Source organism: Quercus suber, unplaced genomic scaffold (assembly GCF_002906115.3).
Source record: "Quercus suber isolate HL8 unplaced genomic scaffold, Cork oak 2.0 scaffold_448, whole genome shotgun sequence".
Lineage (NCBI taxonomy): Eukaryota > Viridiplantae > Streptophyta > Magnoliopsida > Fagales > Fagaceae > Quercus > Quercus suber.
In genome coordinates, this window is record NW_027069899.1 from 29,703 (window position 1) to 45,523 (window position 15,821).

At 32.1% G+C, this 15,821-nt stretch overlaps 1 protein-coding gene across 4 annotated transcripts in view; it reads left to right on the top strand.

The window, feature by feature from the left end:
- Positions 1 to 7,246: 7,246 nt before the first annotated feature.
- The window catches only part of LOC112003904 (uncharacterized), a 9,949-nt gene continuing 1,374 nt past the window's right edge, over positions 7,247 to 15,821 (top strand). For 2 of the 4 annotated variants that reach the window (XR_010624448.1, XR_010624449.1), the window contains exons 1-6: positions 9,851 to 10,199; positions 11,378 to 11,520; positions 12,617 to 12,760; positions 13,192 to 13,377; positions 13,705 to 13,829; positions 15,204 to 15,489. Coding sequence is in view for 2 of the 4 variants with exons in the window: in XM_065762219.1 (XP_065618291.1) it covers positions 7,384 to 7,603; positions 11,378 to 11,520; positions 12,617 to 12,760; positions 13,192 to 13,377; positions 13,705 to 13,829; positions 15,204 to 15,429 (1,044 nt within the window). In the remaining 2 variants the exon portion in view is untranslated. Of the gene's footprint in view, positions 7,604 to 9,850; positions 10,200 to 11,377; positions 11,521 to 12,616; positions 12,761 to 13,191; positions 13,378 to 13,704; positions 13,830 to 15,203; positions 15,537 to 15,821 lie in introns of those variants that run through there. The other 2 variants (XM_065762219.1, XM_065762218.1) reach the window with 2 other exon arrangements.

Below are 15,821 nucleotides of genomic sequence, written 5' to 3' on the forward strand. Positions count from 1 at the left end.
CTTGAGATCTTCTACTTTGAATTTAATCATTTAACCATAATTCTAACAGCAACATCTAAGCAAACATACAAGAGGTATAATTGTTTCTACCAATATTAATGATCAAAACAAAAAGCAGTATGCAACTTAAAAAACAAAACCTAATTTCAAACTAAAATTGTTGATCTTTAAAGCAAAAATATTATGTTACACACCTTCATCAAAATGGCATCCGCAGAAGGGATAGATTGAAACATATCCCCATTAATATACTTCAAATTTTTACTATTCATTATCCTTTTGAGAAAGTTTCAACCTATGACGCACGCTCTTGATGATAACTCTTTATCATCAGACTAAGACACCAATCGGTTTTTTATGTAAGTTGGGATTTAACCCAAAATCCCTAATTTAACTATCAAAGACTTTACTAGTTAAACTAATTGAAATCCATACTAGCCATTATCTATATTATATATATCTATATATTATTAAAAGCTTATGCGTAGCATTTATTGTTGTTAAACTCTTGTTGAGCAATATCAACAGCCACGTCATTCATTTATGTTTTATATTTCTTTTCTCTATTTAAACTTTTCTTCCCCTTATTTTCAGAAAAAAGTTTTTTTTTTTTTTTTTTTTTTTTTAAAAAAAAAACCTTTTTCTTTCTATTAGTTCACACACCTACTGTTACACTTCTAACATTTCCCTTTCCTTTTTGCTTCTTTATCTCCTCACTACTTTACCATTATATCTCTTTCCTCTTTTTTATATTTTGACTCTTCTCCTACCTATTTTATTTTATATAAATTTGACATTGTTTTCCCATTCAATCCATATTTTTCCCACACAAAACTGTGAGTACTCTCTCTCTCTCTCTCTCTCTCTCTCTGTGAATTTTTGTTTTTTTCTTATAACTCTAATTAAGGTTGATGGTTTTTTTTTTTTTTTGAAATAGAAAATTGAATATGCCTACCAATTGTTTGAGTAATAAATTATTATAAAGCCTATTATTTATTCCTTTAGTTTCATTTTAATTTGGGCTAAGACAACATTGTAATTTTGTAATGAGTTTTGATTATTATGATAATTTCCTTATTCCTTAAGAAATGAGAAATTTGAATAACAAATTTGAAACTTATAAACTTTAGTTGTATATTAAGTAAATATAATACACTACAATAGAAGTTAGAAAAATATGGTTCACATTAAAAAAAATATTAATCAAACATAAAAGAATAATATATTTGTAGAGATAAAAGGATAAGAAAATACTTGTAGAAATCTTTTTTTTTTTTTTAAAGACAATACTTGAAGTAATGGTTACATTTTGTATATTATACATCAGTACATAATATTTATATTCCCATGCATCGCATGGCTCTGTGGCTAGTTATCTTCGATTAGGGAGAAATATTCTCATTTCTAAGTAAAAAGGTATAAGGAATATACTTGGTCAACATTTTATGTATTTTAGTTTAATAGTTACGTTAACATTATAAATTAAGATAACACAACTGTCAACAACATGACAATTTTTGGTATTGAAGTTTGTTGGCCTTATGCTGTGTTTGCTACGATAGAAAATGTATCTTGCGTTATAGTATTCAAACAAGTTATAGTACTAAAACAAGTTAGTGTTGATCTGTAAAGTACTTAGGGCCCGTTTGGTTTAGAGATAGCTCAGTTTTCAAAACTTATAACTCAAACCCAAAACTCATAACTCCCTACTCAAATCTCACCTCACTCAAAAACTGCAAAACACCTGTTTGGACTCATAACTCAATTACATATCTCTACAACTTTTTACCAAAACTGTGGACCCTACCTACTGACACTAGCCAATGTTGCCTACTGTTGCTACCCGCGTCTCATTCAACCCATAGCCACTCACTGACGCCATCGACCACTACAAACCAATCCACCACCATTAACCTAGCCACTAGCCACCATCAACCACTACAAACCAATCCACCACCACAAACCCAGCAACCATAAACAAAACTCATTCATTAACAAAACCCAGAAACCATCAACAAAACCCATTCATCAACCATCGACAAAATCAAAACCCATTCATCAAAATAAAACCCATCAATAGAACCCAGTCACGGTGACAACGCCTGCTTTGTCAGTCATGGCGACAAAATCAAAAACCAGCACTAGCAATCATGGGTCTTGGTGTTTCGAGGCTCTTGCTTTGCCTTTCTTCGGTGAAGACTGTGGCTGAGAGAGGCTCTCGTGGTTTTCCTTTTCTTGGTCATTGGCTGGTGGTGACGGAACTAGGCTAAACCAGAGAAATTAAAGGAAGGAAGAAAGAAAAAAACAGAGAGAAAAAAATAAACCGGAGAAAGAAAGAAAAAGAAAAAAGTGGGAGAAGAAAGAGAGAGATAATAAGACAACACACAAGCTATGGGCCCGACAGAGTTCGAAGATTTACAGTAATACCACTGAGTTTCATATCTCAGTTTTTGAAAACACCCATTTCTTGTTTTCTATTTCCATCACTCTAACTCAAATTTTTGAGTTTTGAGTGATGGAAACAAGGTTGAAAATCAAGCCAAACAAGAATTTTTTGTGGGACCCACGTGTTTTGAGAACTCAATTATGAAAATTGAGTGATATGATCCAAAAACACCCTCATCCAAACAGGCTCTTAGTGTTTTGGGTTTTGGGTTTTGGGTATAGAGGTTTGTTGGACTTATACTGTGTTTGCTACGATAGAAAATGTATCTTGCGTTTTCCTATGTTTGGTATTACAAAAAATGCAAGTCGACCGAAAATGTCACACACTCAACAAATTACCTCAAATAAATTTCACACCGCAAATGTTTTTTTTAGGTCATTTTCAAGGTTACAACAAAACACATGAAAATGGATGATTTTTTCGAAAAATATTTCCATAAAATGAGTAATTTTCCAAATTACATGTTCCGATGAGCCAAATAGAGTGTTAGTGCTATTTTTTTCTCCCTTTATCTTATTTCTTTCTGTGAACTGTTCACAATACTGCTCATGTGCTATGAAGCCCGTTGAGTATTTTTTACGATAATCCCTCAACTAAAAAGTTTTAAACCCAAAATTCACAAATCTTCCAAATGTTACCTCGCCACAAGCATATGTAGGCAAGTGCTATAATTTATCAAATGTTAGATGGAATCTCCACATTGTCTTACAAAGTCCTATTTCATAAACAATAATAAAGCCCGTTGTTTTCTTTTAAAAGTGCGGCATATATTGTTATCAACAAAATACACACTCTTTAGTTGTACACTCACTATTAATTAATTGCAATTCTCAAATTGCATCACTGGGATCATGTTTCCCTAACACAAAACTGAGGTAAAATGCCATGGACCTTTTTTTTTTTTTTTTTTTTCAATACCAATCCCAAATGTAAGTGACAAATGGACAATGAATAAGACGGTGTTTTACTCCCACACTCTTAATTTGGATCTTTTGTGCTAGTGTTATTGAAGATCTTTCAATTAAGCCCTCTTTAAGAATGCTTGAGTTTTCAAAAACTTGTCGTGCTTATCTTGAATGTTCCTGTAAACTTCTACACTGCCAATGGAGTAATCATCTTAACACAATTTGAGGACCAAAAGTGGGATGAATAGATGATGGATCTGCTCGTGTTGTATCTCTAGCCTTTCCTAATCATGAAGTAAGCAAACAAATTAAATTCACATATACAATCCTAATTCATAAATTTGTGGAGGGGTGTGATACCAGTTTGTGCAGATAAACTGTTAAATACATTCTGGTTGAATAATTGACATGTCAACTAAAACTCTTATCTTGTAGCTAATGTTTAATAAATAAATAAATAAATAAAAAACTTAGATTGTAACTTTTTTTTTCATCTAACTTTTATGAGATATCAAAATAGTAATAGTGAAACTAATTATATGGATAGCCTATAATTGGGCACTGCCCCATCATGTTTGATAAGGCCTCACAGATTGTTATACATATTTATGATTTTTTTTTTTAACAATTTAGGCTATATAATAGATCAAGGACATAAAGAGGGAACAGAACTAAATTTATAAATTAAAAATTCTTCTTTTTATCACAAAATGCTCCTTATTTTTGTGGTTTACACATGCTAGACCATAATAATAATATATAATTATGATTCAAATATAAGTAAAGAAGTAAATCATTTTATACTCCACTACTTTGAGCCAAGTTCTGCAATGTTTAAATATTTTGCCTTTGGAAACATAGGGAAGTTTCGTATAGAAGAATTTTCTTTCCCCAATCAATGGCAATAAGTATGTCATACAATGATGTTAAAGTTTCCATGAATTTCTTCCCTCACATAGTTTAATCTGAAATATGTCTTTTGCAAAGTGTGAAATGTTATACTTTGTTATAAAGGCTAACTATAAGTTGAATTCATCAAGGGTTGTTCGGGAAACCCGAAAGTTTTGAGTCGTTTGATTTTGATATACTCTGCAATTGCCAATGATTGCATGAAAAGGCACTTCCAAGTTCCTTTTCTAGCTTAATACTAGTTCCCTCTTGGCTTAAAAGCAAAATGTTTACAACCACACTTCTTAAGGCGATTTGGTACCTCCCCTAGCACAAAGTGCTTGGGATCTTGGGGCCGGGGTTTAAGCTGTGGACAACATTGCTAGTTATAGTATAGTATTTCTAACAATTAGGGGGGAAAAAAAGCATGAAGTGGACCTCTTTGTAGTGACTTCAATTTCTTGACACCTTTTGGTGGTATTTTATTGTGGATAACTTGATTACATTTTTTATTTTTTTAATTTTTGGGAAGAACAACTAGAAGTAGTAGATTAATTAGACTGACAATTCCACAGACCGTGGACAGTCACGCAAAGTAATATTCAAATTAAAAAGTTATAACAAAATAGATATACAAAGCTAACTCGATAATATAAACAAATAAAGGAAAATGACAAGAAAAATTGTATTATTTAAGTAATAATTTATTTTACTCAAGTAACTTATTTACTTCTGAGGCTTCATAAATAGATAAAAACTTTAAAAGAAAGGATATATTTTGGTTGGGTTTGTGGCACTACTCAATCTCAAAACTAATGTTAATCGAAATTTATTCTATGGTGATTGGTGAATTTCATTGATAAAGATATTCAGATGGAAACTATCATGTGAAAAATCAAATACAACAATCAAACATAAGCAAGAAGGATAGTGTTTGTTACATACAGTATGTTACACACACGATTACACCCTTATTTTTTTAATTGAAATTGTGAGTTGATTACACGATTTTATCGCTAACTCACAATATCAGTTTAAAAAATGGCTGTGTAACATAAATTGTGTCTTCAACTTACAGTTTAAGTTTAAAAATACAAGTGCATACCGGAATAATGTCTAGGTGGAGTAGTTAACATTATACCTTCCCCCAATGCAGGGGTCTGCTTTTGTAGCAACTTTATGAGACTTATTTGCATCAAATTCTGATATTCAAAACTGTGTGTGTGTGTATATATATATATATTCCCCCTAAAAATCGGAAACTTTCATTGAATAGAAAAACCACATGGCATACCTACACTTTTTATTTTTTTTAGAGAGTTTTAACTTATTGTGTCAATTCCTAATGATAGCTCTTTATCATCAGACCAAGACACCAATCAGTTTTTGGTATAGACGGGAATTGAACTTCAGATCTCTTATACAACCATTAGAGATTTTACTAGTTGAGCTAACTAGAACCCGCGACATACTTACACTTTAGAGTTTAGACCCACATACATGAAATGACCAAAAATTAGTGTACAATGATTTTATTGATTTGCTTAAGGTCCTGGGCAACTCTCCACTGAAAATAAAATAAAATTTCCAATTGAAGAATTTATTTTCGACAACAGTGCTATTCGCACTCCACATTTCAATAATTCCACCGTGTGATGTGAATCGATCGAGTCACTCGATAGATCATAGATCAACTCGACTTGAAGATCAACACTATTATAAAAAAAATAAAAAAAATAAAAAATTCATATATTTTATATGTATTTTTATTGATAATTTATAAAAATAAAATTAATCGGACAAGATTTCAGTGGGGCTAAAATACAATTTAATCAGTCAGAAGTTCATACAAGTTCTTAAATAGAAGAGTTTTATTTTGGAGTTGCTTTATCTCTCTCTCTCTCTCTCTCTATATATATAAATGTTAAATAGATTATTATTTTTAATTAATTTTTTTGATATATTTAGCTTTGTCCCTACAATTTTTTTTTTTTTTTACTTCACCATTGCTTTTGAAAAAGATGAAATGGCTTCGACATAGGGTGAAAATTCTATAAAAAAACATAACATAATTTGCTCAAACTCAACTCATTTAGTACTTGTTTGGGTACAGCTGAAATGTAGACGCACTGCGTTTCAGTGTTTTTTATTTATTTATTTATACTTTTTTATGAATAGTGCATTAAGGAAAATAACCAGTATTTTCAGCATTGAACAATAACCTAGAAATTTTTTTTTTTTTATTGTTTTTAGTTTTTAATTTTCAGCAAAATAAGCTAACAAAATTAAAAAGTAAAATAAGTTAATTTTAGAGATGACAATGGAAAGGGTATGGGGCAGGTTTTCTCTTCTCTCTCTCCGCTTTGTCTTTGAGTCAGGTACCCATCTTGCCACATTCAAGTGTTATATATATATATATATATATGTGTATGTATGTATGCATGCATGTGTATATACACACACTAAAAGTTTATTTTAAATGCATTGAATTAAAACTAATAAAACATTATAAAAATAAGTTCTAACATTATAAAACTTTCTCAAAGCACAACAATACAACAATTAAAAAATATAAACAATTTAAATTTTAAAACATAAAATATAAGTTCAATAATACAACATAAAAAAAAAAAAAAAACATCATAAAAAATTTCAAAACTCCCCATTAAGCACACATATATATTCCTTACTAAAAAAATCATAAAAAATAAATTTTAATGGACTAAATATAAACAAGTAGGATGTGAGGAAAAATGTTAACCCTAATCATTTAAATTGTCATCCCAAAAATAATTTATTAAAAAGAGATCATAAAATATATTTTTAACTTTGTCAACAGGTCAACTCAAGCCCCATACATACATGTTATAGTATGTTACAACTAGGAGTGCATCTATAAAAAAAATGGAGTGAGACAAGCAAAACATGTGTATGGTTGAGATTAGACCAGAGAGATCTTGTAAGAAGAGACAGGGAGACCCCATACATTAAAAAAAAAAGAAAAAGAAAAAAAAGGCATAAATAAGAGAATTCACTCTCTCTCATTAGCCATTGACATGAAATCAGGGCTTCAAAATTCTTGCCTGGAAACCTGATTTCATTTCATTTCATATCTTTAGAAGAAAGAATTAAGAAAAAGAGAAGATGGGGTGCTCATTTTCTGGGCTGAATGCGCTTTACGACGCCGTTAATGGAGGAGGGGACGTGTGGATCAATGACAACCGGTTCAGGGTCGTGAGGCAACTCGGCGAGGGAGGGTTCTCCTATGTTTTCTTGGTCAAGGAGGTGCTCGCTGACTCTGCTTCTGCCTCTGGTGGCGGGTCTGGTTTGGCTAAGAAAGTCAAGGACCCTTCTCATCTCGCTGGTTCGATCCCTCTCTTCTCTGACCCTGTTTCAATTTTTTCTGGGATTTTTGTGATCTGGGTCATTTTTGTGTCAGTCTGAAATTGTTGTATTTTGATCTTATAAGCTCAGAAATGGTTTTGTTTTGGGATTTTGTGATCTGGGTCATCCGGTTTTGAATCTGAATTCCACTAGTTTGGAGTGTCTGAGCTTCAAAGTGATTGGATTTGATAATTTGGGCGAATCTCAATTCTCAAAATGGTACCTTTATTGGTGTTTGTGTATTGTGATCTGATCCTATGATGTGGGAATTCCGTTGGAGCTATTGCATCTTTCTATGATGTTAGATCTGACAATGTGGCAGTCTTGAATTCTTATGTTTTCTAGTTTTCTGGGGTGTTTTAGTTGTTCTTTATCATCTCCTTTCTATATTTTCTTATATCTGCTTTTGGGATTTGATGATCCGTGTACGTAACTACATTTTTTGAACTTTATAGGCCTTGATGTTCGAATGAAAATGAGCTTATTAATTTCTGGGTGTATTTTTTTTTTTTTCAAAATCTATTGATATGTGAATGCATACATATTCAATTGTGCATTGTTGATTTTGAAAAGTGAGGTTGTAGTAATAATCTCATATTGAATTCGTTATATCCTTTTTTAATTTATTGTATTGGAGGAGTGAGCAGCTATTCTTTGGTGATAACTTGATATTATATTACCAACTGATGTGAATGCTCTTAGTGTGTGTATGTGTATATGTATCTATATATCTATCACACACACTCATTCAATGCCTATGTTTACTTGAAATTAAAAGTTACTGTTTGGCTCATATATGCAACACTATTCATTCTAAATAAAGAAATTGATTACTTTACTTTAACTTAGTTGATTCAAGCAGAATTTAAAATTTTTTTGAATAGTTTAGATTTATAAAGAATATGATTATTATACATAAAAAGGGCATGACCCTGTTGAATTTTATAAGGCACCGCTGCATCATTGTTTTGCCCTCTATATATGAAGAACTATGATAGGGTGTTGCACTAATAATTAATAATCTTGATTGGCTCTCACCATTCTTTTACCATATATACATATGTTCTGTTTTTGTTTCTTTTTTATTTTTTCAGTTGATGGATGGGGAAGGGGATGAAATCTTGATTTTGATCAGAATTTGTTTTATAGATCAACACTATTATAAAAAAAAATTTATATATTTTATATGTATTTTTATTGATAATTTATAAAAATAAAATTAATCGGACAAGATTTCAATGGGGCTAAAATACAATTTAATCATTCAGAAGTTCATACAAGTTCTTATATAGAAGAGTTTCATTTTGGAGTTGCTTTATATATATATATATATATATATAAATGTTTAACAGATTATTATTTTTAACTAATTTTTTTGATATATTTAGCTTGGTCCCTGCAATTTGTTTTTACTCCACTATTGCTTTTGAAGAAGATGAAATGGCTCAGACATAGGGTGAAAACTCTATAATAAGAAAAACGTAACATAATTTGCTCAAACTCAACTTATTTATTAAACAAAATTAGAAAGTAAAATAAGTTAATTTTAGGGATGACACTGGAGAGGGTATGGGGCAGGTTTTCTCTTCCCCCTCTCCAGGTATCCATCCTGCCATGTATATAATATATATATATATATATATACACTAAACGTTTATTTGAATACATTGAATTAAAACTAATAAAACATTATAAAAATAAGTTCTAACATTATAAAACTTTCTCAAAACACAACAATATAACAATTAAAAAATATAAACAATTTAAATTTTAAAACATAAAATATAAGTTCAATAATACAACATAAAAAACATCATAAATTTAAAGTTTGAGGGCTAAAAGCACACATATATATTCCTTATTAAAAAACTCATAAAAAATATTTTTTAATGGACTAAATATAAACAAGTAGGAAGTGAGGAAAAATGTTAACCCCAATCATTTAAATTGTCATCTCTAAAATAATTTATTAAAAAGAGATCATAAAATATATTTCTAATTGTGTCAACAGGTCAACTCAAGCCCCATACATACATGTTAGTATGTTACAAATAGGAGTGCATCTATAAAAAAAACATGGAGTGAGACAAGCAAAACATGTGTATGGTTGAGATTAGACCAGAGAGATCTTGTAGGAACTAGGAAGAGACAGAGAGACCCCGTACATTAAAGGAAACAAAAACAAAAACAAAAAAAACAAAAAAAACAAAAAAAGGGAAAAAAAAAAAGCATAAATAAGAGAATTCACTCTCTCTCATGAGCCATTGACATGAAATCAGGTCTTCAAAATTCTTGCCTGGAAACCTGATTTCATTCATTTCATATCTTTAGAAGAAAGAATTAAGAAAAAGAGAAGATGGGGTGCTCATTTTCTGGGCTGAATGCGCTATACGACGCCGTTAATGGAGGAGGGGACGTGTGGATCAACGACAACCGGTTCAGGGTCGTGAGGCAACTCGGCGAGGGAGGGTTCTCCTACGTTTTCTTGGTCAAGGAGGTGCTCGCTGACTCTGCTTCTGCCTCTGGTGGTGGGTCTGGTTTGGCTAAGAAAGTCAAGGACCCTTCTCATCTCGCTGGTTCGATCCCTCTCTTCTCTAATCCTTTTCAAGTTTTTTCTGGGATTTTTGTGATCTGGGTCATGTTGGTGTCAATCTGAAATTGTTGTATTTTGATCTTATAAGCTCAGAAATGGTTTTGTTTTGGGATTTTGTGATCTGGGTCATCCGGTTTTGGATCTGGATTCCACTAGTTTTGAGTGTCTGAGCTTCAAAGTGATTGAATTTGATAATTTGGGCGAATCTCAATTCTCAAAATGGTGGCTTTATTGGTGTTTTTGTATTGTGATCTGATCCTATGATGTGGGAATTCTGTTGGAACTATTGCATCTTTCTATGATGTTAGATCTTACAATGTGGCAGCCTTGAATTCTTATGTTTTCCAGTTTTCTGGGGTATTTTAGTTGTTCTTTATCATCTCCTTTCTATTTTTTTCTTATATCTGCTTTTGGGATTTGATGATCCGTGTACGTAACTACATTTTTTGAACTTTATAGGCCTTGATGTTCGAATGAAAATGAGCTTATTAATTTCTGGGTATATTTTTTTTTTTTTTTTCAAAATCTATTGATATGTGAATGCATACATATTCAATTGTGCATTGTTGATTTTGAAAAGTGAGGTTGTAGTAATAATCTCATATTGAATTCGTTATATCCTTTTTTAATTTATTGTATTGGAGGAGTGAGCAGCTATTCTTTGGTGATAACTTGATATTATATTACCAACTGATGTGAATGCTCTTAGTGTGTGTATGTGTATATGTATCTATATATCTATCACACACACTCATTCAATGCCTATGTTTACTTGAAATTAAAAGTTACTGTTTGTCTCATATATGCAACACTATTCATTCTAAATAAAGAAATTGATTACTTTACTTTAACTTAGTTGATTCAAGCAAAATTTTAAAATTGTTTGAATAGTTTAGATTTATAAAGAATATGATTATTATACATAAAAAGGGCATGACCCTGTTGAATTTTATAAGGCACCGCTGCATCATTGTTTTGCCCTCTATATATGAAGAACTATGATAGGGTGTTGCACTAATAATTAATAATCTTGATTGGCTCTCACCATTCTTTTACCATATATACATATGTTCTGTTTTTGTTTCTTTTTTATTTTTTCAGTTGATGGATGGGGAAGGGGATGAAATCTTGATTTTGATCAGAATTTGTTTTATTGTCCAGATGATGGCACTTACGCTATGAAAAAAGTTCTGATTCAGAATACTGAACAGTTGGAGTTGGTGAGGGAGGAGATCCGTGTTTCCTCACTGTTCAGTCATCCCAATCTGCTTCCACTTCTTGATCATGCTATCATTTCTGTTAAGGTAATCAGTCATAGTGATCATTCCTATCTAATTTACAATTATTATTCATATATTTTTGTCAATATAAAATTTGACACGTACACACAGAATTGTTACATGACTGTTGCTTTGTTTGGACTACTTTAGTATAAAACTGATGGCATAAAACCATAGTTTTGGCTCTGAGTTTGGTCGCTGAGCCACAAGAAGTTGAAACATTTCATTTAAATATGAGGAAATGTGGTAAACATGTTGGCAGTTATTACTTATTATTGTTAGGGTTGCAATGTTGAGTAAGTTTTTAATCCACATTGGCAGGGATTCTCACAGGTTGCTTGGATAATCAATTTTTTATTTTAAATTATTATTTATTTATTTGTTTATTTATTTGATAAAATAGTTCCCTAGATTATGGGCTGTACCAGTTATTTGTTCCATAGCAGCTTGTTTTTCACATAATTTATTATATAATGATTCCTGCTAGAGTGTTATGTGATTTAAATATAAAATAAGAGCTATTGTGCCTTTAATTGATAGGTAATGATCATGCTTCAGTATGCTCTAGTAAATATCATGCTAGTCCTCTGTTTTTAGTATGTCATGATTAGCATTGTAAGATACCATTGTACACGACTCTTACATATCATGGAACTTTTTTTTTTCTCTCAAAAAAAAAAATTTTTGTTACATCCGCATGTAGTGGGTTTTAAACCCACGACTTAACCCTCCACCCCTTTTTGTGTGAGGAGAAAGTGCCATTTGAACCAGAGTTTATTGGCACATATTGTGGAAGTTTTTTTCTCATAAAAATGTGGATAGTGCTTTAATCAATTGCAACTTGCAGTCAATCCAGCATGTTTGGAAGATCAACTTAACCTAAAGAGGGCTGTCTTTCTCAACTTTGGATCTATATTTATCTAAGTAGCGTTTACCTGCTTCACTGAGAAATTACATGTCTTTTCCTAATTTTTTTGTTGGGACTTGGGAGAGAGAGGGCGGCCCCCCGCGGGGGGGAGATGTTCTATTGTCCAATATTCTTCATATGTAATTCAATTTCTTTTACAAAATAGTTTTTATATGGTTTAGTATTTATCCAAACATATTATTTTATTGGTAGCCTACACCAGGAGGATCTCGGAACCATGAAGCATACTTGTTATTTCCTGTTCATCTGGATGGAACTTTACTGGACAATGCAAATGCCGTGAAAGCCAAAAAGGAGTTCTTTTCTACCTCAGATGTTCTACATATATTTCGACAGGTGAATGGAATAACCAATTTTTTTTCTTACTTCAGTTGATACTGCAAGGTTAATTTCTGAGCTTAGGATAATTTGTTTTTCTTGGGACTTTTCTTTGGAGAATAAAATTATTATAATATCATGCTACTGTCTTGATCTTCTGTCAACACATTCTTTAGCATCAAACTGGCAATCATTGAAACTAATTGGTTAATTTCTATTTGAGAGTCACATTTATTTTTTTATGCTCAAGGTAGATATGTTATTAGAATATGGATGTCCATGGTTTACTCTTCTTGTGTTAAAGATTCTATCTGGGAGGCATTTATAATTTTATTTTTTCTCCTTTTAGTTTATAATGGCTGTGTTTTTGGATATATTTATATTACAAATTGATTTGAAATTGCTTAAATCCGTCGCAAGTGTTTTAACAAAGAAATTCATTTTCACAGCTTTGTGCAGGCCTCAAGCATATGCATAATCTTGATCCTCCTTATGCACATAATGACGTCAAACCTGGTAATGTTGTTCTAACTCACAGAAAAGGCCAACCACCTCTTGCCATATTAATGGACTTTGGTAGTGCTCGACCTGCGAGGAGGCAAATTCGCTCTCGTTCAGAGGCGCTCCAGTTGCAGGTGCTTGGTTTGCCACATTCTTCTTTCCTTTTCAATATTTGAGATGTTCTTCCTTTCAGCAGCTGATTTCTATCAGTGTGCATATTAATTTATATCATATCATTAAGACAGACATTTTAACTGTATTTTAATCCTTTATTCTTGATTCCAAAATTTTTAAATGTTGATTACGTTTTCTATGTCCTTGTTATGATGCTGCCAGCCTCTTGTCTCTACCTTTGCCATTTTGATCAAGATTTCCTAGTTTAAATGAGAACACTTTTCATCTCAAGCAACCCATTGGATCCTCTATTATGCTGATGGCCATTTATGTTGCTTCTTTTGTAGGAATGGGCATCTGAACATTGTTCAGCTCCTTTCCGAGCACCTGAGTTATGGGATTGCCCAAGCCATGCAGATATTGATGAGAGAACTGACATTTGGTCATTAGGATGCACTTTGTATGCAATAATGTGAGGACTATTCCTTATCTTTTGCTATGATTACTACAGTTGTGGCATTGAGCAACTTTTTTATTGTATCTTGCGTCTTATAACTGGAACTTCTTAGGATTAAACTATTTGAGCAACTATTCAATTAAACAGAATGTGCATACATATTGTATATATATAGATAGACACAAATATACAGTCATACATACATATCCATCCAAGCTATTTAGGTAGCTCAAAGGCTGAAACTTTTGGATGAATGTTTTAATAGCTTGACCTGATATTGTGCATCAGATTTCTAAAAGAAATGACCCGATGTCTGTCCAAAGGATTATTACCTTAAAACACTAAATAAATTTATACTAATACTACTGGCTAACAATAATATCATTCACTTGAAAAATATTTATGAAACTTACCATAATAAAAACCATCTAATGAAAAGCTTAATCGTCTCAAAACCTGTTTTCATCTTTGCATGATATTTTGTGAGGATTGATGTTTTATACACCTCTTTACAACTGTCATGTTATACATGCTGGAAGTCTATGAGCATCAACAAAGAGCCCGCCTTTAATCACTGCAGAATTTATAATAGAGGTATATGCATATACATATTCAATTGAACACATGTACATGCATCTGCTAGGAAAATGTAGTAAAACACACATAACTGCCAAGAGCTTTGTAACTCAATTGGCTCCTTCTAGCGTTTCCAATGGAGACGTCTCAGGTTCAAATCTTCCCACTCTTAATTATCGAATTATCAAAAAACACACATAACTAAGCTTGCTTGAAGATACCTGGGAGATGTGTGTAGTTTGCTTTACTGGACAAATGAGCATACTTGCAAATGCTAGCACGTGTGTTTTCTTTATAGATATAGTTGCACATCTGGTATACACACATCAATACATCTGTGATTCTGAATAATTGCTACTGAACAATAGTGAAGCAATACTTTGTTTTATGCAGTAATAGGAAATTTTGGGTTGAGATTATTATTTTGGTCTTTTTTTAGAACTTTATTTTCTTATATTGAAATAATTTGATTTGGTGGCATGCAAGGTAGGAATGCTTTTGTAGATATAAGTTATTAAAAAAAATAGTAATCTGCATGTTTTTGGTGCTTTATTTATATTCTTTTTTCTCCTTTCTTGAAATATTCTGTGCATGTGCTATGTCTTTTGTGTGTGCACGTGTTTTCAGGTGACATGATTCTAGTCTAAAGCCTTCATATCTGCATTCAAATGCTATGGAAAAACTGTGGAACATTTCTTTTGGTTTCATGAATTACTGGAATGGCTTTTTCTTGTTTTTCTTAATATATTTATAAGCATCATCATCTTGAGAAAATGGATTATTCCACCCATTACTGATGACTAATTGTTATAGGTATGGTTTATCTCCATTTGAATATGCACTTGGAGAATCTGGTGGAAGCCTACAGTTGGCCATTGTAAATGCACAGGTAAAGTGGCCAACTGGTCCTAAACCTAAGTATCCAGACGCACTTCACCAGTTTGTCACATGGATGCTTCAGCCCCAGGCTGCAGTCCGCCCTCATATAGATGATATTGTGATTCATGTTGACAAGTTGATTGCAAAGTTTTCTAACTGAGAATATCAGAATGAGACCAGGGGAGTGTGATGCATTGATTGACCATGTACATGTCAGCAGGTTGGCTTATTAATGTTGGTCGTCGTCCTTTTTTTTTTTTTTTTTTTGGACCAAAGTCTCGAGATCGCTGATCTAACCTCGGACATAATGTTCTTTCACTCACAAACCTTCAAACCAATCAACTGATTGCCTAAGTAAGGGCAACAATTCGACCAAACACCCTAAGGCCACTACCCTCAAAGACAAAATCCCAAAATTAGAAAAATTGCCTAAAGCCCCTCCTAAATGCGCAAAGAAAAAAGAAACTGAGGGACAAACAGTTCTAAACCTCAGAACTACCAACCATGAAACCCCAACTCAAAAGGAAAAAGACAGTAAAACAACTGAGTTGC